General features: G+C 43.1%; 1 protein-coding gene across 1 annotated transcript in view; it reads left to right on the top strand.

Annotated features, from left to right (window-relative positions):
* The first annotated feature begins 1,803 nt into the window (after positions 1–1,803).
* FREM1 (FRAS1 related extracellular matrix 1) overlaps positions 1,804–24,775 on the top strand; it is a 137,219-nt gene continuing 114,247 nt past the window's right edge. The window contains exons 1-7 of the mRNA XM_047098120.1: positions 1,804–2,079; positions 6,676–6,770; positions 8,902–9,203; positions 10,575–10,771; positions 17,713–18,036; positions 20,718–20,826; positions 24,163–24,294. Coding sequence (XP_046954076.1) covers positions 1,804–2,079; positions 6,676–6,770; positions 8,902–9,203; positions 10,575–10,771; positions 17,713–18,036; positions 20,718–20,826; positions 24,163–24,294 — 1,435 coding nt within the window. The remainder of the gene's footprint in view (positions 2,080–6,675; positions 6,771–8,901; positions 9,204–10,574; positions 10,772–17,712; positions 18,037–20,717; positions 20,827–24,162; positions 24,295–24,775) is intronic.

The raw sequence follows: 24,775 nt of genomic DNA, 5'->3' as shown, positions 1-24,775 counted from the left end.
TTAAACGTCCCTAGGGAGATGTCGTATAGACAGTGGCATATGGAATCCAGAATTAAGGGAGGAGATTAGAGATATAAATTTGGGACTCATTAGCATATAAGAGGTATTTAAAGCCAAGGAATGAGATCACTAGGGTGTGAAGGTAGGTAAAAAACATGTCCAAGGACTGGACCCTAAGCTCCCTCCATTAAAAGTCAGGGGATCAGGGAAGAAGCAGTAAAGGAGAAGGGAGGTAGGTAATAGTGAGATAAGAGGGGTGCACAGAGCATGGCATCTCCCTCTTCTCTCTGAACGTGCTGCATTTTTTGAGTAGTCTTGGTTGCCGAAGGCGCATTGAAACCGGGGTTGACTTTGTAATGAAGGTTCAACAACCGGGTTTGCGTTTGTGCCCAAATAAGCCAACCTAATTCAGCCGGAGTGTGGCCAACACTGTCAGTGGGAGTGTGGGAACTGTTTGAGTCAGTTTGAGACTGACACCATAAAAAAAAAAAAAAAAGCTGCTCTATAAAGTGTACACCCCCCTCAGATATCAGGTGACACATGTCACGTGCTACCTCAAAAGTGAAAGGTTTCAAACAATGACAAGGGAACGAGTCTTCCCTTGATGTATTAGATGTGAATTTTTGTGTACGCCTTTTGATCAGACATTTATTTCAGTATCCATGGGTTCTGTACAGAAATTGATTGACATCATTAAAACGTAAAGACCCCCTACGGGCATAAGAAACCACCATTGGTTCACCCAATCATACCCTGAACTTAAGGATATATTGCAATACATTGTACTTGGTAGAGTCTTGTCTGTTGTTAGGGAACACAGAGAAATAATCTTGAAATTCTAAAGCGGTTGAAGTAGAAACAAAGACCCCCTTTGTGCAAATTCAGTACGTTATAATGTAATTAGCATCATAGATAATACGAATATGCATGTATACACCGAGTTAGCTGTATCTATTGAAGCTATGTAACTTGATCCCTACTCCCTTTTACATGTAAACAGAAGTCCAAATGTTCACTTAGAAGATCGAATCTGTTCTCCAATTTCCACCCAAGTGTTTCTCAGGTGTCTCCTTGCCCAGCAAAGTCATAACTGTGGCAGGCGACAGATTAGGAGGCTTGTTTCTTACCTGGATAGAGATGATTTAGAATTATTCAGCTTTTAAAACAGTGTGCAAATAACCGACAGCTCCCTTGTACAAATTAGGCTGTAGTTCTCATTGAACTGACGAGGAAACAGAGCAGAGCTCAACTCCCTCTGAACGCGGTGACCAAACACTGCACTTGGGCAGTGAGGCTGGCTAGCTCCTGTTGGACCACACAAGTGACATCCCAACTGGGGCATGTCGAGCTTGGAAGCGGGAGTTACAGGCAGCGTAATGAAACGGCGGCCTCCTTGCCTTTCAGATGGGCTGGAGGTCAAGTTCGTTTATTTGTTTTTAATTTAGCTGAACTTAGAGGCGGGTTGAAAGATGCCTTTGCCGGCAGGGATCTTTTGAATAGCTGCACAAACCTTTTGGTCTCTCTGTCGCTTCCCTCCAACCTCTCCTCTCGTTTGCAGGATTAGAAAAGCACTTGGGAGGCACATTCATCTTGCCGGCGTTGTCAGGAGTGATCAGCGAGTTTTATTAAAAGCCCCGGGACTGCCTGAAAAGCCTCCTTGTCTGAGTTTGAAATGAAAGGGGCATGTTAAGATCTTGGGGCACACTGTCGGGACCCCTTGCCCTGCCCCTTGGACTATGAGCTAACATCCCTGGGGGAAGCACAGAAGCCCTCCTTTGTTGAAGGGATTTCGCCGGTGGACAAATGGAGCTGGCCCCTGACAGCATGAGCTCTCGGAGTTGGGGAGGGCCCCGTGCCCTGCCGCCGCCGCTGCTGCTGCTGCTGCTGTTGCTGCTGCCGGGCTGGGCCAGCCCCACCTTCATCAGTGTTAACCGTGGGGTCAGGGTGATGAAGGGCAGCTCTGCCTTCCTGTTGGGGGATGACCTGAAGTTTGCCATCCCCAAGGAGAAAGATGCTTGCAAAGTAGAAGTCGTGATGAACGAGCCAATGACCCAGAGGGTTGGGAAACTCACTCCACAGGTAGGTTGTACCTGAGATTTTCTATTGAGTGTGTGTGTGTGTGCGTGTGTGTGTGTGTGTGTGAGAGAGAGAGAGAGAGAGACAGAGACAGAGACAGAGACAGAGACAGAAAACAAAGCAGTGACAGCCTTCCAAGGGCTGGAGTGGACAGTCTCTTGTGCGGTGTGATATGGTCAGTCTTTATGGGATTATTCCTGCCCCAAGTGACTTCATCCATTGCTAGTCAGGGTGCCTTTGGATAAGACATCAGGATTTCAAGATGCGTTTTAGGCCACACTTGTGACCGCAGGATAGCAAAAGTAAAACGTGAAGACATTTTCATCTCTGTCCATCACTTGAACGTTCCCTTAAGTAGGAGGACAGACATGGAAAAAAGAGGTGAAAATACTTCACTTTAAATATTCACTATTCTTCAAAGTGCATGGGTGGCTCAGCCAGTTAAGTGTCCGACTTCAGGTCATGATCTCACGGTTCGCTTACAGCCCTGGTTTGCGAGTCTGAGCCCCTTATCTGGGCTCTGTGCTGGAAGCTCAGAGCTTGGAACCTGCTTCGGATTCTGTGTCTCCCTCTCTCTGCCCCTACCCAACTCATGCTCTGTCTCTCTCTCTCTCTCTCTCAAAATAATGAATAAGCATTTAAAAAATTAAAAAAAATAGATATTCATTGTTCTTTAAAAATGTCTGTCAAAAAAAATATTTCCCTTTAGTCAAGACCTTGGAGACCTTGTCATTTAAGAGTACTCTATGCACAGTCCTTTTGTAGGATGAAGAGTTACTTTCTAATCCATTGGATTTTAAAAAGTCTGTGCTATATTGTATTTGCTTAAAGTAGGAGTTTATCTCTGTACAAAATAGGAAATTGCTTCTGGTTTCCTTACTTGTTCCTACTGTGGTTTAACTTCCATTGCAGACAAGTTTGAGAATATTCAGCACCGGCTGCTGCTGCTGCTTCTGGAAAAATACCCATTATTTGTGAACTGTGAACATGAATCTTCTTCTCCATTTGGCTAAAGAATCATATTGCAGGAAGTTATTCAACAGTGGTACTAGATGTTGTAGAGATGGGCTGGCGAGACTTAGATAGATGCTAACTCAAATGGACATCTTTACTGCACTCAGAGTACAGTCCGATTCAGAAACCTATCAGAATTCTATGGAGGGTTCTCACTTAGGGAGTATTCCTGAAGTGATAGCAACCAAATGTCTCTCTCCAATTTCCCAGGAGATTTTCTTTTTTAAGTCCGAGCATCCAATGGGCACCTGAAACCCGTCGGTACACAATAATGGCCCTCGCTCCGCAGGGGTTGTATTCCCAAGTGTTTGGTAATTGCAACATGACTTGCACTGTGGAAGTGTGTTTGATTGGAACTTACCAGTCGGGGAAGGAAGAGAGACCTGGGATAGCTCATATCCAGAGCCCAGATGTGCTTAATGCAATGAGTGGGTGACATGAATAAGTCAGCTGCAGAAAACGGAGTCCCAATTTCCGGAGTTAAAAGAACCTCCTTGGAGTTGTGGAGAGTAATGTAGGACCCTAATCCTAGAGCTGCACGGATATATGTGGGTGCCTTATAAAGACTGATGAACTCATAATTTGGAACCCTTCCAATCAACATATTTTTAAAAACTGTTCAACATTTATTTAGAAGTGAGGCTGAATATCTTGTGGGGGAAGAGAAAACAATTCTTCCTGGTGCCCACTGGGGCAACCTGTGGTCCATCTGTATTCAGCTCTGGCCCCAAGCATGGCAATTTGGGGAGAATATACCGTTACTTAAGCCAGTCTCTGAGACGTATCCTCTCCCAGTCCCAAATAGCCTGTGACTTATACACACACATATAGTACTTTCTCTGAAAGGAACGAAACTGTCTCCATTATTTATTTTTGGTGCCATTTTAACGGTCTTCACTGTTTGGCCGGCTCTGCGATACCAGAGGGCAAAAGGGGATCTAAGTTACTACAACTAGGTGAAACGCTTATTTTCTCATAAGGATCGGAATAGTTCTCCAAGTCATCTCCATTCCAAACATTCTCAGATTTTAAGGCAAAAATCCAGTTACTAGGAAGAATATGGAGCAGAAACAACATGCCTGCCTGGTTGAGGCAAGTCTGGATGGGTAGGCTGGGGACGGGACTCCGAAAAGTCCCAGGTTGTCCCCTCGTGTGCTGTGGCTTAGTGTAAGAAAATGTTCCGTGAGTGCATTTCCATAGGTAAACCTGGCGTCTCAAATGGATTTAAATGGTCTACAGAAAATGTGTGACTTACAGCTTCTAGAATTTATTGTGTGAAAAAAAAGAGGCCATTGAACTGTGGAACTTTATTATATTTCTGCCAAATACTAGAATTTTGTACCATAAGGAAACCTATATATCCAGAAAACTTTGTTTCTCAAATTGCCAGGTGATCTTCCCCGTTTGTGATGACACTTTCAACAGAAACCAGATTCCTAAGTAAAGTCTGGCTTTTTTTTTTTTTTTTTTTTTGGAATGTGTGCTTATTTTCAGTGCAGCCCTCCCCAGGGATTTATTTCTTATGGCGTTTTTGAAATTAAGCATAGCCAAATGCGTGTGCACACACACAAAGCCTAAACATTATTCTTTAATAGCACTTACCAGTAAGTCGAAAGCAAGGCTTATGTGAACCCATTTCTAGCAAGATGACTATATTAACAACACCCCACTGTGTAATGAACGGTTTTATTTGATTTGCAGAGAAAATGTTTTGTTTAACATCTGTTCAATTAGTGTTTTCATTTCATTACTGAAGTTTGTCTTAGGACCAACAGGTTCATTTTCCTATTGGATATTTGGAAAGGGATTTCAACTGGCGCATGCTAGTACCTTCTGTTTAGATAACCCTCTTGATATAGTCAATTAGATAAGGTCGGTGGCAATATGTTTTCCTCATGTTTTAGGATGAGACTGCCTCACGCACAGCACTTCTCACACCTGTTTCAAAGCAAGAAATTTCCTGGGTGGAAAGCACCTCAGTGTAGAGCTGAGTTTGCTTTTTTGACTAGGAAATACAGCAGTAAGAGAACATCTCTAGTTTAAACCAGTTTACTGTCATTAAAGTGAGTAATGAGTTAGGAATGTGTGACAATTTAATTATAAATTGTAATTGAAAAGCAGTTGAAGTGGAAAAAACCAAGGCTAGACAGTAATTAGAAAAGGATTTAGCTCTCCTTTGTTTTAGTTGGTAAATTTATGGACAATTATGGTTGTCGCCTTTTATAAAAGGAAAACATATTACGAAACATAAAACAGATGTTTCTTTTAACAAAGCAGATTGTCCCTTTATCACCATGACTATTTGTCAATGATATGGGGAAGGTCTTTCCTTTATCTCCTTCCTTGTTGTCAGTTAAAAAGAGGAACCAATGATGTCTGTGGGAAAAGAAGATCATGGTATTAGTAATAAAGTCTTCTCAGGGAGGATGATGTCTGTAAATGATTGAGCCTGTGACAAAGTATGAGCTAAACACCGTGAACTCAACAGTGATGGTGTGTAAATGCCTCAAGGGTATTTCTTAATCCTCTACCAAATGAGATTGGGCAGAGCAAGAGTCATGGTGTGATGGGGATAGAAAATTCTTCTTTTAAAAATTAGGTTTCCCCAAACACAACAGTGAGCAATTTCCTTAATGGTTCTGAGTGAGGTGATACAATTAATTATAATTTTATTTAATACAAGAAATTACCTTTAGTTTGCTCTGTGTCTCATCAACAATTTCCGCTATTATGTAACCAATAACACAGCCTTTTGCAAGTGTATGAGAAACACGTGTGGGTCGTGTTTGGCCCCGATCAACCCCAATGCTGTCCATAGTCAGTGGTTCCAATTTTGAATATGAAAGTGCTCTCTGGAAAAGAAAGAAATGAAAGGAAAAGAAAAACTGCATAATATTTATAATACAGTGTGTTTGAGGGGTAACGCATGCCTTTTCATGCATACACCCAGGTAGACCTCTCTAACTCAATTGTTATGAACCCCTGAACATTGTGGGTGTATAATATTTTGATAAATGGAACCATATTTAAATTTTTTTAAAGCTTATTTCCTTATTTCGAGAGAGAGAGAGGACGGGCAGGGGAGGGACAGAGAGAGAAGAGAAAGAGAATCCCAAGCAGGCTCTGGACTGTCAGCGCGGAGCCCGACGCAGGGCCGGGACTCGCAAACCGGGAGATCATGATCTGAGCCGAAACCAAGAGTCAGACACTCAACTGGGCCACCCAGGCACCCCAAATGGAACCATATGTTAAGTGTATTATAGACTATAAAAATCATTGTATCAAGAGATAATTACTTCTTAATGTATCTGCTTGATCTGCTTAGATTTTCATGATTTCGATATTCTCAAAATAAGACACATCTGTATGAAAGCAGGATGGTGAGCGGGCACAGGGGCGGGTAGAGGGGCACAGTGGGTGGTGGTGGTTACAACGTGCACACACGCACACACACGCACACACACACACATGTGCATACCCCACTCACAGGCCATAATTTCCCCAGGCAGTATTCCACTGCCAGAAAAATCAAATCTTGTACCATTTTTTTTCACAAATATTTATCCATTTTTTCACATGAACTAGGTCTTTGACTGCCATTTCCTTCCTAATGAAGTAAAGTATATTCACAATGGTTGCCCGATTCTTGATGAAGACACAGTGAAGCTTAGACTTTACAGGTAAGCAGCACACATAACCATTCTGTGTACTTCTTAAGGCTTTATTTCTATAGATAGATATTGTCATGAGGCTAGTTACTAGATTCCAAAGAAGACAGTCATCAGTAGAAATTGAGGACCTAAGTAGATGAGGCAAGAATTATAGCTGACTTTCAATTACCTTGATTTGTATCATCTTCCTGGCGGCTTTTCTGTAGCAAATTTCTGTCCTGCTTCCCTTCAGGGGATCACCTCCGGTGATTCACCTTCTTACTTCTGACAGGAAGTGAAAATTGCAAAATACAGATTCCTAATGAGAAGTACGAGAATATATTCCAAAGCTGAATGGTATTCTTCATTCTGATTATCAGCTGCTTAGTTCGTAAGTAGTACAGTAGCTTCTAATTTTAAACGTACTAAATGATAGAAGTGTTAAGAAAATCAATTATAAAGTTAAGTACAGAGTGACCATGTGACCCAGCAGTTCTACTCCTAAATGTATAATGAGAGGAATAAAAACCTATATTTTCACTTGTCCACAAATCTTCACTGTAGCATTATTCGTGATATCTGAAAAGTTGAAATCCTAACTGATGAATGTATAAGCCAAATGTGGCATATCCATACACTGGAATGGTATTCAGCCATACAACGGAATGACGATCTGATTCAGGCTACAGCATGGATGGACCTTGAACCCATCATGCTCAATGAAAGAAACCAGACACAAAAGGTCATATACCTTTTCATTTATATGCAGCATCCAGAAAACACAAATCCAAAAACACAGAAAGATTAGTGGTCGCCAGGGGCTGGGGAAGGGCACATGGGGAGTGACTGTTAATGGCTACGAATTTCTTTTTGGCGTGATAAAAACGGTCTGGAATTAGATAGTTGTGATGGTTGCACAACCTTGTGAATATACTAAAAACCACTGAGTTGTATGCTTTAAAAAGGTGCATTTGAGGGTATATGAATTATAGCTCAGTAAAAAATTAACTTAAAAAGGAAGCTCATGGTTATGGTATTACTCACTTCATAGAGGTGACTGACAATTCAGTAGATGGGATAGGCTTTTAGATAGTTTTTTACTTATTTTTGTTGCTGTTATGAATATTTGGCTAAAATACCCTAGTGTGTATTTCCCTGAAGTACTACCGTAACACAAAGCGTTTTGTAGAGGACGCTGGAACAGTGAATCATCCTATAGACACTTATGATCACCTGCTATAGCTCACGGCCCTGCGCTGGGCATAGGAAACCCGAAGGTGAGGATACATGGACTTTACGTGCTCCTAGGCTGACCCAAAATAAGGGTAGGTACTTGTAATGCAAAACAAGTCTTGAAAGAGAGGCTGGAACAAAATGCTGTGCTCAAAAAAAGAAACAATACCCGAGGATTCCTTATAACCAGCACACTGGGTGGTGGTTTGATCTTTCTACGACTGCAGAGTTAGAAAACGAACTTCGGACAGCTTGCCTGGAAGGGCTGGAGAAGCTGATGAGTTCCGACTGCTCCCACTCCTGGAGTTTCCAAGGGGCGGAGAGGGTGCAGGAGCAGGGCCGGAGAAGGGCTGAGGCAGAGGAGCTGCTCTTCTTGGTCTCGAGGACATTCGAAATAGAATATTCAGAGGAGGTGGAGGCAGAAAAATCAGAGAACATGCTTGTTCCCTCCTCACCTCCTCTTCGGCCCCTTTGGCAAGCTACGTGGCCTTTGTGCCTCGCTGTCCTCACCTGTAAATGGAATTGACAGTGCCTCTCGTGGGTTTCTGAAGAGCAACAAGATGTTGATGCTGCAGAAACTCCTCACCCTTTCACTCCTGAATCACGATTCGGTCCATAAACTGCACGAGCTTGATACTCTTAAATGATACATGTGCTGGGAGTGAGATTCCGAGCTCCCAGAAGTCATTACGTATCAGTACGGATGACGGGTTTGAGAGAAGGTGTTGAAAGAAAGATCCTGGGGATGGAGATGGCGGGAAAGGGAGTCGACACCAAGCTAAGGAGATGAACGGACAAGGACAGAGATTGGGAGTAGAAATCCAAACTCTTGTAAAGGCAATCTTTAAGCTTCAAAGCAAGTCAGTTCACAGATACCAGAAGTATCTGAGCACCAGTACATATTGCCTTTGCTCCGTTCTCTCCACAGATTTACTGAGACAGATACCTTCATGGAAACCTTTATCCTGCGGGTCTATCTCCTGGAACCAGACTGTAACATCATCCGTATGAGTAACAACGTACTGGAGGTGTCCGAATTCTATGGCCTGTCCCGAGCCATTGATAAGAACGTGCTCAGATTTGACTACGAGGGGGCGGCCGGCCTGGAGTGCACAGTCAGGCTGGATCCTATGGGAAGCCGGCTGCCAGCCCACGGTCAGGTGGTCCTGCTGGAGCCTCGGCCAGAAAAACCTCGTGGAGATCAGCCGCACAGTTTTTTCCCTGAATCTCGTATGTATGTTTGAATACCTATCTGAACGTTACGAGAACTGATGTATCTGGAAATAGTCATTTTCCACTGGGACAAAAAGTTGGACTTGATCTAAGAACGTGTTGCTGGTTGAAACATGTCAGTTAGTGGGGAAGAGTACGCACTTGGGGATCCATACGACCTGGGTTTGAAAACTGCCTCTGCTATTTATTTCCTGGGTGATTTTAGGTAAGTTACTTAACTGCATCAAGCCCCTGTAAAAGGAGTAAGGAGAGTAGCTGCCTCACAGGGTTGTGGAAAGCTGGAGTACATGAGATCCCGTGCACAAAGTGTGGTTCACACCGTGTCTGGCTCATAGCAAGTGCTCCGTAATTGTCAGCTGTTATTATTCATGGTAGCAATGGCAGGGGTCGTGAGAGTAGTTGGTGTATTTATTAAATACTGTTTGATTATGAATAAGTCTGAGGTAGAGCATAGCGGTAGCCGTGGTTTAAATCAGGAAGAGTTGATGGACAATGTTCCTTCTGTTATTCATTTCATCAGTATATTTTGGGCACCTCCTATATGCACAATAGTATTCTAGGCATTATGGGAAGGCCAAGAAATAGAAGGGATAATCACGATCACAGTAATGCCTTGAATTTGGGCCTCAATTTACAGCTAAAGGCAGGCTAGCACACGAAGTGCTCTTGTTCAGGGTTCACAACCATCTGGTTAAGAAGTAGAATACTCATTTTGTACGTCAGGGGAATGTACAGAAGGCCACTGGAAACGCGAGTGGCCTGTGTGTGTCATTTACCCCACAAGAGTGAACTATGAAGCCGGGCAGAGACAGAGAGACTATGGCAGAGATGATTATGGTTTTTAGTGGGAGAGATCGGGTTGGTTGAGGTGGTTACAGAGTATTTAAAGGGGGGTTAAGAAAAGGACTCAGCGGACCTGGAAGGGTGTCTGGACTTGAGGGTGTGACGAGCACAGCAGGGAGAGAATTTCAGCGAGTAGAACAGCCTCAGAGAGACCACATGAAGAAGCCATGGAAGTGGATGCAGTGAAGGAAGGCCTCTGCTGGACGATGGGAGGCAGTCGTGACCCAGAGGCCTATCTGTCAAGGATATTCAAGCACCAGAACATGCATTTTATGTGTTTTTTTCTCTCAGTGTGACTTTTGGTGGGCAAGGATCTCAGGAGACAACTGGTCAACTATTCTTTTCAGTAAAAGAAACAACAGGGTTCTAGAGCAATGCCAGCCCTCTCCATGAATGACTAGAGGGTATGTGAGGGTGTTCGTGAGGCAGTGAGAGGGAATAAGTATCCATGGGAGGGAGGATTAGTTTTTTACATTTCACAGTCATGCTCAAGTGACTCTCTTAATTCAGTGCTGTCCATTCTAGAACTGGGAACAGACCTGAAGTGTCCAGGTGGAAGCTGTAGCCTGGGCCTGAAGAAAGCAGGAAGTTTCAAAGTGAGCTGTGAGGAGTTCCTGCTGATGGGGCTTCGTTACCAACACACGGACCCCCCTTCTCCCAACGTTGATTACATCTCCATCCGGCTGGACCTCACAGATGGCAGGAGTAAAATCGTATACAAGGTAGAGTTCGGGGTTCTGTGTCTGTCCCCCACCGCAGCAAGAGAGCCACCTCCATGCAGCTGCTCGTGCTGACTGCCATGCCGGGACAGACAGCTCCTGGGCCATTGCGGGTGGGACTGCCCAGTGACGCATGAGAACTGCAGGCTTGTTGGGGCGCCTGGGTGGCTCAGTCGGTTAAGCGTCCGACTTCGGCTCAGGTCATGATCTCGCGGTCCGTGAGTTCGAGCCCCGCGTCAGGCTCTATGCCGACAGCTCAGAGCCTGGAGCCTGCTTCGGATTCTGTGTCTCTCTCTCTGTCTCCCCTACTCACATTCTGTCTCCCTCCCTCCCTCTCTCTCTCTCAGAAATAAATAAAGCTTAAAAAAATTAAAAAAAAAAAGAACTATAGGCTTGTTCTGCCAGTGAGTGCTTAAAATTGGATGGAGCCTTTGTGCAGACTGTCAGTCTATAATTTCTCCTCCCCGACTCTCCTAACTCTGCCACCACTAAGGCAATGGAGGAAGGACTGGGGCCAGTTACATGCTCCCCTTCTTCTTCCTCCTCCCCCTTCAGTATTCTTCAGCTTGTCATTTGATCTTTTGTAGCACCCTCTCTTTGAGGTTTCATTTCCCCCTTCTTTTATAGAACCTCTTTTCCCCCATTAGAGGAAATGAGGGGGCGCACACATCCACTAGGTAAGTCCATGGGAAACTAGGAAGAAGGGGAAACCTAGTCCCATTTTTATGAGTATAGTGGATTATATCCTTTCCATTCTTTCAGACTTTGAGATGGAGGACTAGGTCATCAAAGAGACAGGCAGTCCCCCGAAGCCTCTTCCATCGTTCAGTCTCTTTTAAATCTCCCGCCCTTCCCTTCTGTTGACCTCACACTGACATGAAGGTAGAAGATGAAATCAATTTATATGAAATATTGAACATGCTACTCCACTGATTCATATACTCTAGAATTGGTTTATTTGGTTAGCTGAGCAACTGTGCATCAGCTAAAACAGCTCAGACTTCATGCTGACGTAAGATGATCCACGGTAGCATTCATGAAAGACCTCCATCTTTCAGACTTTGACTTCTTATTAGGATTCCTCCTAAGAAACTCAGATATTGAACATTATTATCCACCCCCCCCCCACCGCCAAGGAATTGATAAGACAAGAAATGATAAGAAAATAATAAAGTAAGATCACAGAATTTTAGAATTGAGATAGATGGTCTGGTCAAATTGATTAGGTAAATAACGTGGAGAATCTTAAAGGATAGATTTCTGAGCCTCACGGTAGCGAAGAACATGAACACTGGGCCCAGTTTGCCTGGGTTCAAATGTCTATTTAACTAGCTCTCTGACTTTGGATTTTATGCCTCAGGTTTTAAAACCTGAAAACGGGGATAAGAGAACCTACTTCTGAGAGTAAGCGAGAGAAATAAACAAGATGATACTTACAAAGCACCTGGCACATAGTAAGCACCATGCATGTTTTGCCAGTTAAAGAAGCTACCCAGGAAAAAATGGGTCATCAGCTACGTTTGGGAACGACTGGTGTAGCCCAACCCCTTGTAGGGTGGTGGCCAGAGAAATTGCATGCCTTGTCCATACATATGTGGCCTTATGACTGAGCCAAGACTAAATTCTAGGCCTCCTATTTGTAGATGTCTTTTTGTCTTTTTGACACAAAGCTTTCACTTCTATTGATTTCTTATCTCCATTAAAAAAATTAGACCCATTTTTCTTCCTGACTGATTTTTCTTCCTTTAAAAAAATTTTAAAAAATATTTCTTTATTTTTGAGAGAGAGAGAGAGAGAGAGAGAGAGAACGAACGAACCAGCAGGGCAGGGGCAGAAAGAGAGGAAAACACAGAATCCAAAGCAGGCCTCAGGCTGTGAGCTGTCAGCACAGAGCCCGATGCGGGGCTTGAACTCATGGACCATGATGAGATCATGACCTGAGCCGAAGTTGGACACTTAACCGACTAAGCCACCTAGGTGGGTCCCCTGACTGATTTTTCTTTTTTTTTTTTACATCTCTATATTGAGTTAGGACTTTGTTTGTTTATATTTTCAGATCAGTTTGATTGGGATTTTACCCCTTTAAATGACCTTCTTGTTTTGTTAATTAACTTACTCCATAGGCAATTTGGCATGTCATAAAACACATTCTTTTATGAATATCAAAACAATATGCTCACTGCAGAGTAATTTTTAAAAACCTCATAGAAAGCACAATAAGAAAGCAGAACGAGTTATGTTTCAACCCTTTTATACACACACACACACACACACACACACTTATACACATGGTAAGGAGACAGGTACAACAGTGTTGATTCTGTTTCATGCAACTGAATTTATACTATATTTGAAGTTTTAAAATCTTGTTATTTTATCATTTTTATGCCTGTACAGTCCATTCTCATCAAGTAACTAAATGACTCTTCACCCATAATTTCTTCTAGATTTTTAAGGATTTCTTGCTTACATTTGTTTTTGTAATCTACCCAAAATGAATTCTATAATATTGCGAAACACAGGAACAGTTTTTTTCCCAAGTAGCCCAGATTTCAGCACTTGGTATTGAAGAACTAACCTGTTTCTCATTGATTTTTGATGCTGCTTCTATTGCATAGAAAATATTATGTATATGACTTCAAGGCTAGTTCTTTTGTTCCTTAGATTTGCCTACTTATTCTTGTGCCAGTATCATTCATTCTAAATATAAAAGGGCTGGGGCGCCTGGGTGGCGCAGTCGGTTAAGCGTCCGACTTCAGCCAGGTCACGATCTCGCGGTCCGTGAGTTCGAGCCCCGCGTCAGGCTCTGGGCTGATGGCTCGGAGCCTGGAGCCTGTTTCTGATTCTGTGTCTCCCTCTCTCTCTGCCCCTCCCCCGTTCATGCTGTGTCTCTCTCTGTCCCAAAAATAAATAAACGTTGAAAAAAAAAATTAAAAAAAAAAATAAATATAAAAGGGCAATGATACACTTCAGTATTTTACAGACAAGTTCTTCCTTATCACTTGTCTTCAAAGTTTCCTAACCCATTCTCACCTATACGTAGTTCTCAAGCCCTAAGTAGTTTTATCGGGATTGGATTAAAACCGTATGCTATTTTGGAAGTAATTGGAATATTAGAACATTTAGCATACTGAGCCTTCTTATCCAGAAATGAGGGATCTCGCTTCATCTAGGCAAATGTTCTTTGATGTGTTTCTGTAAAATTTGCAGTTTTCTTCATGTAAGTTGAGCATACTTATTAAGGCCTGTCCAAGGCAGTGTGCTTTTGGGAAATTACTATGAATAGGCACTTTCCCCTCCATTATGTCTTCTCATTGGTTACTGATGATAAATAGGAAAGCTATTTTTTGGTATAATTTTCTTTTATCTGGCTTCTTTCTTGAATTCAATTATTCCAAGAATTTTTAAATTCTTTGGGCTTTTGAAGACCATAATTATATCTTTCACTAATGATGATAATTTTGTCCTTTCTTTTTCAGTAATTATTCCTCTTATTTTTGCTATGTTCTCCACTGGTTTGGCCAGAATAATATTAAATATAATGATTCCTATAAGAATCCTTGTCTTGTCTATTTTATCAATATCAACTGCCCACGCTGTCCTTTTTTAATGCCTTTTGCCTTGATTCGTCTTTCTTTGAAAGTAATATGACCACTTCTGCTTTTTTCTTTACATGGTAACTTTGGATTGTCCCTTTACTTTTAATCTTTGTATGCAATTTTATTCTAAATGCCTCTCCTATAAGGCATAAGTAATTAGCTATTTAATTTCAGAATATTTGTCTTGAACATGGGAATATAAGCTATGGTTTTATAATAATGGGCATATATTTTTTCTATCATCTTGTTTCATGTTCTCTTGCTAACTAAAAAAAAATTTGTCTTGTAATATAGATTATATTTTCTATGCCTTTTTCTTCACTTATTTGAAAGTCGTTTATCTGACCTTATGTTTTACTGGGATTTAGTTCTAAAATTGAAAACATTGTTTAACTTAATATTTTAAGTTTTTAATATTTAAGACAAAAAATGAAATGAGTCTTTTGGCTCCTTCCTATATGTGATGAGGATCGGTCCTATTTATCCTTTCTCCTAGTGATTGCCCATCTCCCCACCTTTGTTTATGCAATCTGAAATTTTAGTTGTCTCCTCAGTGGCTCAGTCAGTTGAGCCTCTGACTCTTGGTTTCAGCTCAGGTTCAAGTTCTGTGTTGGGCACGGCAGTCACAGCGCACGGAGCCTGCTTGGGAGTCTCTCTCCTCTCTCTCTCTGCCCCTCCTCTGCTCTCACACACTCCTGTGCACTCGCTCTTTCTTCTGATGACAATAAACATTTAAAAAAAATAAACATTTAAACATTTATAAGTAAACATTTAAAAAAATAAAATTTTAGTTCTAGCATTCAGTTATTTGTTATTTCTTATATCGTCTATCTTTTATTTCAAGTAAGCTCTTTTTGATGTTTATATCCATTGTGTTAACATGTCTAAAATAACATATTTATTTAGGCTTAACCCTAGGCTTAGATGGTCTTATTGTTCAGCACCAGTCCTTTTATGTTGTGATTTTCCCATTCTTGAATTTTCCAATTATGACTCTATTTTTTAACGGCATGTGAAAAATAGATACTCTAAACCCTGAGATGTCTCAGCGTATCATTAATTCGTCTTCATAAAGCATGCAGCGGGAGGGGAGAGGGGTGACTGTCTCCTCTTTCTCTATTGTACTTCTCTCTTAGGAGTTTTGCTGGCTAGTTTCAGGACTTCTGACCTGGGGGGGGGCCAGTTTTTGGGGAGCGGTGGGGAGAGCGTTGAATGAGACACTGATAGAATATGACTTCATGCCCCCTAAGTCTGGCAAATGTTTCAAGCTGCTTCTTTGTCCCCAGGGCAGTTTCCTGCTTTCTCTGGGGATCCCCGGTCCTGGACGTCTCCTACTGGTGGATCTCATCTCCAGAGGAGGCGTTTCTGAGTATTCACTTGCAAGTCCTCCCATAGCTCCTAGGATGATTCCCACCTCCAGCTGCCTATGGCAGGGATTCTTTGCCTTCTCGCAGAAGCACCCAAAAGGTCAGGGTCCAGGATGACCCCACACCAATCCTCTGTCCCACTTGGCCCATATCTGGAGCACTCAGGTATTTTTCTCTGCTGCAAACAAGGACTACAGGCAGATCCCAGAACAGACACCATTATTCTTCTGCGTCTGGCTGCTTAGTTCCTCCTGTATGAGCATCAGTCCTTTGTGTCCTTACCTGTAAAAGATACATTTTAAGGCTGGTCTCAAGGAAACTTCTCTCTGGACACTGGATACCAGAGACAAATATAGCATTGCCCACTTTTCCGCTTCACGGAGGTGTGTGGGCTTGGGGACCAAAGGAGTGACTCAGCACAGCAATGCACTCTTCTCTACGAAGAAAACTTTCTCTTCCCCTCGCAACCCTTCTCTATTCTTGTAGCGAGTGAGAGGGTTCTAGAGTCTGGAACTGGTTCTAGACAATCTGCTTTGTAAATTCTGCCTATAGTATTGGTATCACATTCACTTTGAAATCTGTTGTCACTTTCATTGGAACTTTAGTTCAGCCTGAGCCAAAAAGAATTCCATTTTTAACATTTTGTTGCATACAGATTACAACTTCTAGTCCAATATCCAGTGTTCAGCATACTGAATGTGACTTATTTGGGGGTCCAGTATTTCCATTTCACAAATGGGTGGAGGGGGGAAAGATCTAGGAATTAAATAGCTTGATTAAAATCGTAAGTGCTGGACATAGAATCAAAAGGACATTTCCTTCTGATGCCAAAACTATTGTCCCTTTTCAACCCCGGCTACATGTTAGAGTCACCAGAGAGCTTTAAAAATACCAGTTTTTTCAGAATGCAAGCTGGTGCAGTCACTCTGGAAAACAGTATAGAGGTTCCTCAAAAAACTAAAAATAGAACTACACTACGACCCAGCAATCGCACTACTAGGCATTTATTCACGGGATACAGATGTGCTGTTTCAAAGGGACACATGCACCCCCATGTTTGTAGCAGCACTATCAACAATAGCCAAAGTATGGAAAGAGCCCAAATGTCCGTCGATGGATGAATGCATAAAGAAGATGTGGTATATATATACAATGGAGTATTACTCGGCAATCAAAAAGAATGAAATCTTGCCATTTGCAACTACGTGGATGGAACTGGAGGGTATTATGCTAAGTGAAATTAGAGAAAAACAAATATCATATGACCTCACTCATATGAGGACTTTAAGAGACAGATGAACGTAAGGGAAGGGAAACAAAAGTAATATAAAAACAGGGAGGGGGACAAAACAGAAGAGACTCATAAATATGGAGAACAAACTGAGGGTTACCGGAGGGGTTGTGGGATGGGGGATGGGCTAAATGGGTAAGGGGCACGGAAGAATCTACTCCTGAAATCATTGTTGCACTAGATGCTAACTAACTTGGATGTAAATTAAATAAATAAATAAATAAAATTTTAAAAAAACACCAGTTTTCTGGACATCTGGGTGGCTCAGTCAGTTGAGCTTCCGACTCCGGCCCAGGTCATGATCTCGCAGTTCGTGGGTTTGAGCCCCGCATCAGGCTCTGTGCTGACAGCTCAGAGCCTGCAGCCTGCTTCGGATTCTGTATCTCCCTTTCTCTGTCCCTACTCCGCTTGTGCTCTGTTTCTCTCTCTCTATCTCTCAAAAATAAATAAACATTAAATTTAAAAAAAAAATGCCAGTTTTCTTGTCCCTTTTTTGGAACAACTAAATTAGAACCCATGGAGATAGGGCTTGGGCATTTAGTGTATGTTTAAAACTCTCCAGTGATTCTCATGTGCAGCCAGGTTTCAGGTCACTAAAGGACACTCCGTCTACCATCCTGGGAACCAGATACGTGATAGCTTTACTTATGTTGTTTCTTCCCTCCTATTTTCTTTCCCCTCCAAAAGTCAGAGAGTGCGTGGTTGCCCGTCTATATCAGAGCCGGCATTCCTAATCAGATTCCAAGGGCTGCGTTCATGGCCATGTTCATTCTGGAAGTGGATCAGTTCATCCTGACCTCTTTGACCACAGCCGTTCTGGACTGTGAAGAGGATGAGACGCCCAAGCCCTTGCTGGTGTTCAACGTTACTAAGGCCCCACCCCAGGGCTACATGACTCATCTGTGGGATCACACCAGACCCGTCTCCTCGTTCACCTGGAAAGATCTAAGCGACATGCAGATAGCCTATCAGCCGCCAAACAGCAGCCATTCTGTGAGGAGACATTACGAGGTAAGAAGAAAGGGAGACAGAGCTTCCAGCCTGTTTGGTATTTACAGAGTGCTCAGAGAGGCCACTTCCCTTAACCTTCAGGTGAGTTTGTTTGTACAGTCATTGCCTCAAAGGAGAATCCATCACGGTAAATCTGGAGGCAGATTCAGATGCCTAGAGGAGCCTGGCAGGTGATCCAAAGAGCAAATCTGGCTGGGGTGGGGGGGGGGCAGGGGGAGGGACACTGCAGGGACTGAAAAGAGCTGGCCGTTTAGAAGGCACAGGTGCACCGGGGCTCCGATGACTGCTGCCCTGTAAGAATACAGGCAAACAGACATACCGGATAGCTATAACTCTTGTCCTGCAGAGACATTGGAAATCTGTAAGTTTGTAAAAATGTTTCAGTTTTTTAAGTGTATTTATTTTGAGGGAGAGACAGAGAGAGTGAACAGGGAAGGGGCAGAGAGAGAATCCCAAGCAGGCTCTGCATTGCCAGCACGGAGCCGGATGCAGGGCTCGAACTCACGAACCGTGAGATCATGACCCGAGCTGAAACCAAGAGACGCCAACCAGGCGCCCCTCAGTGTTTCGATTTTTAAATATATAATACATATTTAAAAAAATAATAAATAAATACTACATACTAAGAGTTTTAAAAGTTTTAAAATTGTGCCAGCTACAAAATATTTCTGAGGACCACTTGTGGCCCAGAGCTCACCAGTTTGAGCTGGCATCCTTGAAAGCCTTCCTGCATTGCAGAGACCATTGGAGTTAGAGATGACTTTGTCTACAATCCTTTCATTAATGCATTCTATTATTCCTTCTTGTTTCGGGGGGGAGTGTTTTACTGGGATCCTTACTTTTAATGAATAGCACTGACTCAGGATAGAAGACTTTATAGTCTCACTGGACGACTAATTTCCCTGCCAAACACTTTCTGTCAGGGAAGTCCTCTGCCTAATCTAAGTACCGTCTGCTACGATTCCAGCCTCTTTCCTCGTGTTTGGTTTCGGATGGGAGTTGAGAGCCGCTGGTTACAGTCTTGCAATAATAATGCTTAACCAACCTGTAGACCTACCAGTGAGTTGATTCAAACAGGATGGAAATTTTAAATGAGCGGGTTGACACAGACTTGAGTTCAGCCTTATTAAGGAAAATGAGTGGCCCTGGGATTCCAAATTGTCCTCCGCTGAATTTAGGCATTTTCTGCATTTAGCCTCCAGGGCAGGCAAAAGACTTCAGGCTACAAACGGTCGTCCTTTTCTTTTCTTCATTTCCTAAGAGTAAATGGTGGCTGTTTTTTTCATGCTTGCCCTTACCTCTCGTTCCTTCTGTATGATGAAGTAATTTCTCATCAGACGTCTGCTTTTACCTCGAGCTCATAAACAAAGCACAGCTACTCTGGCTGCTTCACGTATGCGTTTTCTGACATCGTACAATGTAACCTTAAAGCAGAACCTGTCCAAATGTGTGTTTCTGTTGTTGCTGTTAGAAGGTGACTCTCAGTTTTCTCAGTGGGGATGAGGCGCTTTGTAGACCCTGTGGGCTGGAAGCCCTGGGGTCATTCAGCCACCTGGGATGGGGCCCCCGAGAGCACAACCATGGCCAATGCTTCTGGAGCTAACCGCCCCTTCCCTGGACTGTGACGCCAAGGAGGTCCATTCTTTCAGCCATGAAAATTCAAGCTCATTTTATGAAGTGTGTGTTCGTTTGAGAAGAGTGTTTCTTAGTGAGCATGTAACATACCATTTCATAGGGCTCAACCTAATAAACATTTATGTTACACCTACAAGAGGTATCCCCACCTCCCTTATAATTCCACTTTTAGTCCGTTAATTTTGGCAGCCTTGAACCTGTTCCTTTTGTTACTGTGGTAGTTGCTGACGTGTTGCTGTTTGAGCATTTATCCTCTCAAATGAACCAAATGGACAATCGGTGTCAATGGACATTCTTCAACAATAGGCGTGTGCCTCCTATTTCTGTATTATACCTTGTCCTTTTCTGTCAACCCCTGGTGCGATACATGAACGACACATAATAAGGCTCAACACATATCCTATAACCCCATTTATTAGCTATGGGTTTCATGGATGCAAATAAAATCTGGATATTTAAAAATATGTCTGGAGAGATATATGCCTCTAGACCAGGGTCTTTTAAAAGCAGCACCCTTGACATTTTGCACTAGATAATTCTTTGTCGTGGGGGCTGTCCTGTGCATGATAGTATGTGGCAGCATCCCTGGCCTCTGTCCACCGAATGCCGGTAGGACCCCTCATCACACACACACACATTTGTGAGCCCAAAAATGTCTCCAGACATTCCCACATGTCCCCTGGGGGAACAAAGTCTCCCTCATTTAAAATCTACAGCTCTAGACCCTGTGCCTTTGAGAGAAGCTCGAGTGTTCTCATGCTGCTCTGACATGGTCTCCTGATCAAATGCAGGGACGCTTCTCCAGTGTATCTGCTTGCTTCCGGTTACGAACTTGTTGTATGGAGACGAAAATTTTAAAATACTGTTAACTGAGGAACAAGATCTAGAGCCTGAAAAAGTGAGATGAGGTTGTCAAAAAATGAGATCAGGCGACGGCTGAACCTATATCTGTTTTGCCTCCAGGTGTGATGTATACCCCGGGAATTATGGTATTTTGTAGCTATAAATTATCAACGTGTGATTCCTATGCAACTGTTTGTTTACAGGTGGAGGTGGAGGCTTACGACTTCTTCTTTGAGAGGAGCGCACCCATTACAGTCCACATCTCCATCAGAACAGCGGATACGAATGCCCCGCGAGTGTCCTGGAACACAGGTGAAGTTCAGTGTAAGGCATTAAGCAGCACAGCCCTGAAGGGAAGACAGGAAAGTGCATGGGTCGGGAAAGAAAGGTCGTTTTCTTCCCATTTCACACATGAGGCAACCGAAACCCAGCCAAGTTAACGGTATCAGATAGTTGTTTTTGTTTTGTTTGTTTTTCCTGCCTGCGGGGTGAGAAATTTGAAACCAGGACTCCTGTGCTGTGAAGCCACGTTTTTTTTTTCCTCTGTAGGAAATAAGCCAAAAGGACACCTTTCAACTGAATGTGGCAAGAAAGTAACTATTTGTGATACTGAGCTACAGTTGGACTGAGAAGGAAAAGGTCTCTAATTCGAACCGTTCAGAGAAAGGGAAGGAAAATGGAGACCAATTCATTGTCCTGTTGTGGGGACATGCAGGGAAGCCATAATACACGAATAAGAGCTTAAACTGCTTTATTTGTTTTAAAAGAAGGTCACTTCCGAGTGGTCTTATGATGCAAGGTATATATTTAGATCAGATGTAAATGTGGAAGGTGAATGAAGATTTTCCCCTTTCCCGCTGATTCCATTGATAGCAGTCAAGACCTACTTATAAGCAGTGGTGGTAGGCTCTGTGAAGGGGAAAATATTTCTGTCTGATTTAAATCCTCAGGTGGTGGCTTATACTGTGTGTGTGTGTGTGTGTGTGTGTGTGTGTGTGTGCGCGCACGTCTTTGCGTGCAGGTACACACACACACGTGTTTGTATGTGTGTGAGTTTGGGTCATGATGGAGAACATTGGGAGATGTCCCACTCTACCTCTGCTAGAGGGATAATAAAAGAAAAGAAAGAATTGGCAACCTGAACTTTAGTAAAAATCATATACTAAGTGGATTATGGCTTGAGCACAGATTATTCATAGTCTGTGTGATCTGTGAAATCCAGGCTTGTTAAGAGAGCTCCAAATCTGGTTTTGGCTACTTTGGACATCAGAATCTTTTTTTTAAATGGAATTTTACTTATTAAGGCTTAATATATGTTCATCATTGAAAACTTGGAAAGTGTATCAGACAGAATAAATTGAATTAATGGATAATAATAATAATAATAATAATAGGGAATGGATAGAAATGAATGAAATCATAATGGATGAATGAATGAAATAGTAATGAATGAATGAAATCATTCATTACTCCACCGCAAAGACAGATCACTGTTAATATCTTGTTATAATACACTTCTCTTCTTGCTTGCTCTGTGTCCCGTGATGCCTTGTCCTACGTGTAGCACACACTCTGGGCTTCAAAACCCTTTTATGAGTCGCAGAGATTATATGTGCTTGTCCTCCCTCCCTCCTTCCCTCCCTTCTTTCTTCTCCCTCTGCCCCCTCCTCCCTTTCTACCCTCCCCCTCTCTTTCTTTCTTTCTTTCTTTCTTTCTTTCTTTCTTTCTTTCTTTTTTTCTTTCTTTCTCTCATCTTCCTCCCTCCCTCCCTTCTTTCTTTCTTTACTTCCTTCCTTCCTTCCTTCCATCCTTCCATCCATCCATCCTTTCATCATAGTGTATGTCCTATTCCAGGTTCCCTAGCAAACAGCCCCTGAGGCAGGTCATAGGCATTAACCCTATACTGAAAACAGGAATAACAGGGAAAGGAAGTTGTGGGGGAACAAATAAAAAGGGAGGGTGACTGAGTTTATCAGAAAATGAAGTTGTTTGTTCAGTCAGGCTGGTGTTTCCAGGAGAAAATGGAAGCACCGTGTGTGGGAAGGGCCAGAGGTAGGCTGGAGAAAGGGTGAGTAGTCTCTCTCTCAGCTCCTCCCCATCTCCTGTCTCACTGTGGTCAGTTTGCCTCACTGGATGTCAACTCCCCACATGTCCACGATGTGCTGCCTGGTCCTTCTTTGTAGCTGCTACAAACTTCCGGGGTCCCACGGTATAGGACCCGGCCACGGTCACAAGGGAGGTCATGCCAAAACCTGGCCCTTGCCCAAGAGGACGATTGACGTAACCAGCCTTATCAGAAGATGAGACAGTGGTGGCAGCCGGGACTTTACAATTGCGGGGACCCTTATGGGCTGCTGCGGCGAGAAGGCAGGCACACGGTCATAGCCAGGGAGGCAGGGGAAGCTGGGCAGGTTTAAGGGGAAATGTAAGTGGGTCTGCCAGGACATCGCCTTTAAGTTTTATCAACTTAAAAACCTAAAAAGCTTTGTTCCCTTTCAAGATTCTTGGGAATCTGTCAGCTCTTGGATCCACTGAGTAATGGGAACGTTTGATGATGCTCAGCTCCCTGTTTCTAACTGGAGTGTTCCACCCCGAATCTGTATCTCGCTGCTCTAAGCAGCGCTTAACCCCCTCTCCCCAGATTTCCTCCAGCACACTGGGTCCAAGGAGAAGGTTTTATTTCAGTTCCTTTAGTTACAGAAGTTCCTTCTTTCCTCGAGCCTGGAATAAAATTCAGCCCTCATTTCGAAGTGTCAGACATTTCATGTTCAAGACCATTAACCACTCCCCTAACACCGTAGCTCTGTATTTGCGCACGTAGCCATGTTACATTCTCTGTCCTGTGGGCTACTGTTGCACTCATAGCTTATATGGAAAAGCTCTTCTGATTCCCTTGCCCACTTCAGATATCTGGATGTCACCTTTGAAAAATGCCTTGTGGACATTTTTGAACGAGAGACCCCTGTGAGCATAACACCTATTCTTTTCTTTTTTTTTCTGTCCTGTGGGCTACTGTTGCACTCATAGCTTATATGGAAAAGCTCTTCTGATTCCCTTGCCCACTTCAGATATCTGGATGTCACCTTTGAAAAATGCCTTGTGGACATTTTTGAACGAGAGACCCCTGTGAGCATAACACCTATTCTTTTCTTTTTTTTTTAATTTTTTTTTCAACGTTTTTATTTATTTTTGGGACAGAGAGAGACAGAGCATGAACGGGGGAGGGGCAGAGAGAGAGGGAGACACAGAATCGGAAACAGGCTCCAGGCTCCGAGCCATCAGCCCAGAGCCTCACGCGGGGCTCGAACTCACGGACCGCGAGATCGTGACCTGGCTGAAGTCGGACGCTTAACCGACTGCGCCACCCAGGCGCCCCAACACCTATTCTTTTCTTACGGGTTTCTTTCCTGGCACCACCGTGCCTCCAACTGATATATATCACAAGGAACCAGTTATCAGACTGGGGTTAATAGTATTAGATGCGGAAATGTTACTAAAAATAAAAGCTAAACTCCAGTTTCTTAAAAAGCTTTCAAAGATATAATTTTCAGCTAGTTTTGTGAGTGAAAATTCATTAATCTTGTCTTCAAGTGGGCAGGTTGGCACGTCATAGAACTTTCCAGGACACTTTTCTGTTTTCTCTTGTAGGTCTGAATCTTCTGGAGGGGCAGTCTCGGGCCATCACTTGGGAACAGTTTCAGATTGTTGACAATGATGACATCCGTGCTGTCCAGCTGGTCACCGTGGGTGGCCTGCAGCATGGACAGCTTACAGTAAGAGGTGAAAGATCAACCTCTGACCTAGAAGAGAACCCAAGAGTCTTTTCTCCAAAAGCAGATCATATTTAACAGGATACACATAGCATCTCTTGGGCCCCATTTCTTTTTTAAAATTTTTTTAAAAATACTTATTTACTTCATTTTTGAGGCAGGGAGAGAGACAGAGCGTGAGCGAGGGAGGGGCAGAGAGAGAGGGAGACACAGAATCCGAAGCAGGCTCCGGGCTCTGAGCCGTCAGCCCAGAGCCCGACGTGGGGCTCGAACCCATGAACTATGAGATCATGAATTGGGACCAATACCGGACACTTAACTGACTGAGCCACCCAGGTGCCCCTCCTGGGCCTCATTTCTAAGCGAATTGTCATATCCGGAAAGTGTGGAGTTCTTGAAACCATTCGTTTTTGTGTTAGGGTGCTCCCATCAGTGGATGACAATTCACAAGCAGCATCTTGTGCTTGGCTCATTATTTAAATCTCACATGC

This window comes from Lynx rufus, unplaced genomic scaffold (genome assembly GCF_022079265.1).
Source record: "Lynx rufus isolate CCGP_SWC_20201006 ecotype Redwood Valley unplaced genomic scaffold, mLynRuf1.p SCAF_10, whole genome shotgun sequence".
Classification (NCBI taxonomy): Eukaryota; Metazoa; Chordata; class Mammalia; order Carnivora; family Felidae; genus Lynx; species Lynx rufus.
The sequence above is the reverse complement of the archived record's forward strand: the minus strand, read 5'-3'. Positions and strand labels throughout refer to the sequence as shown.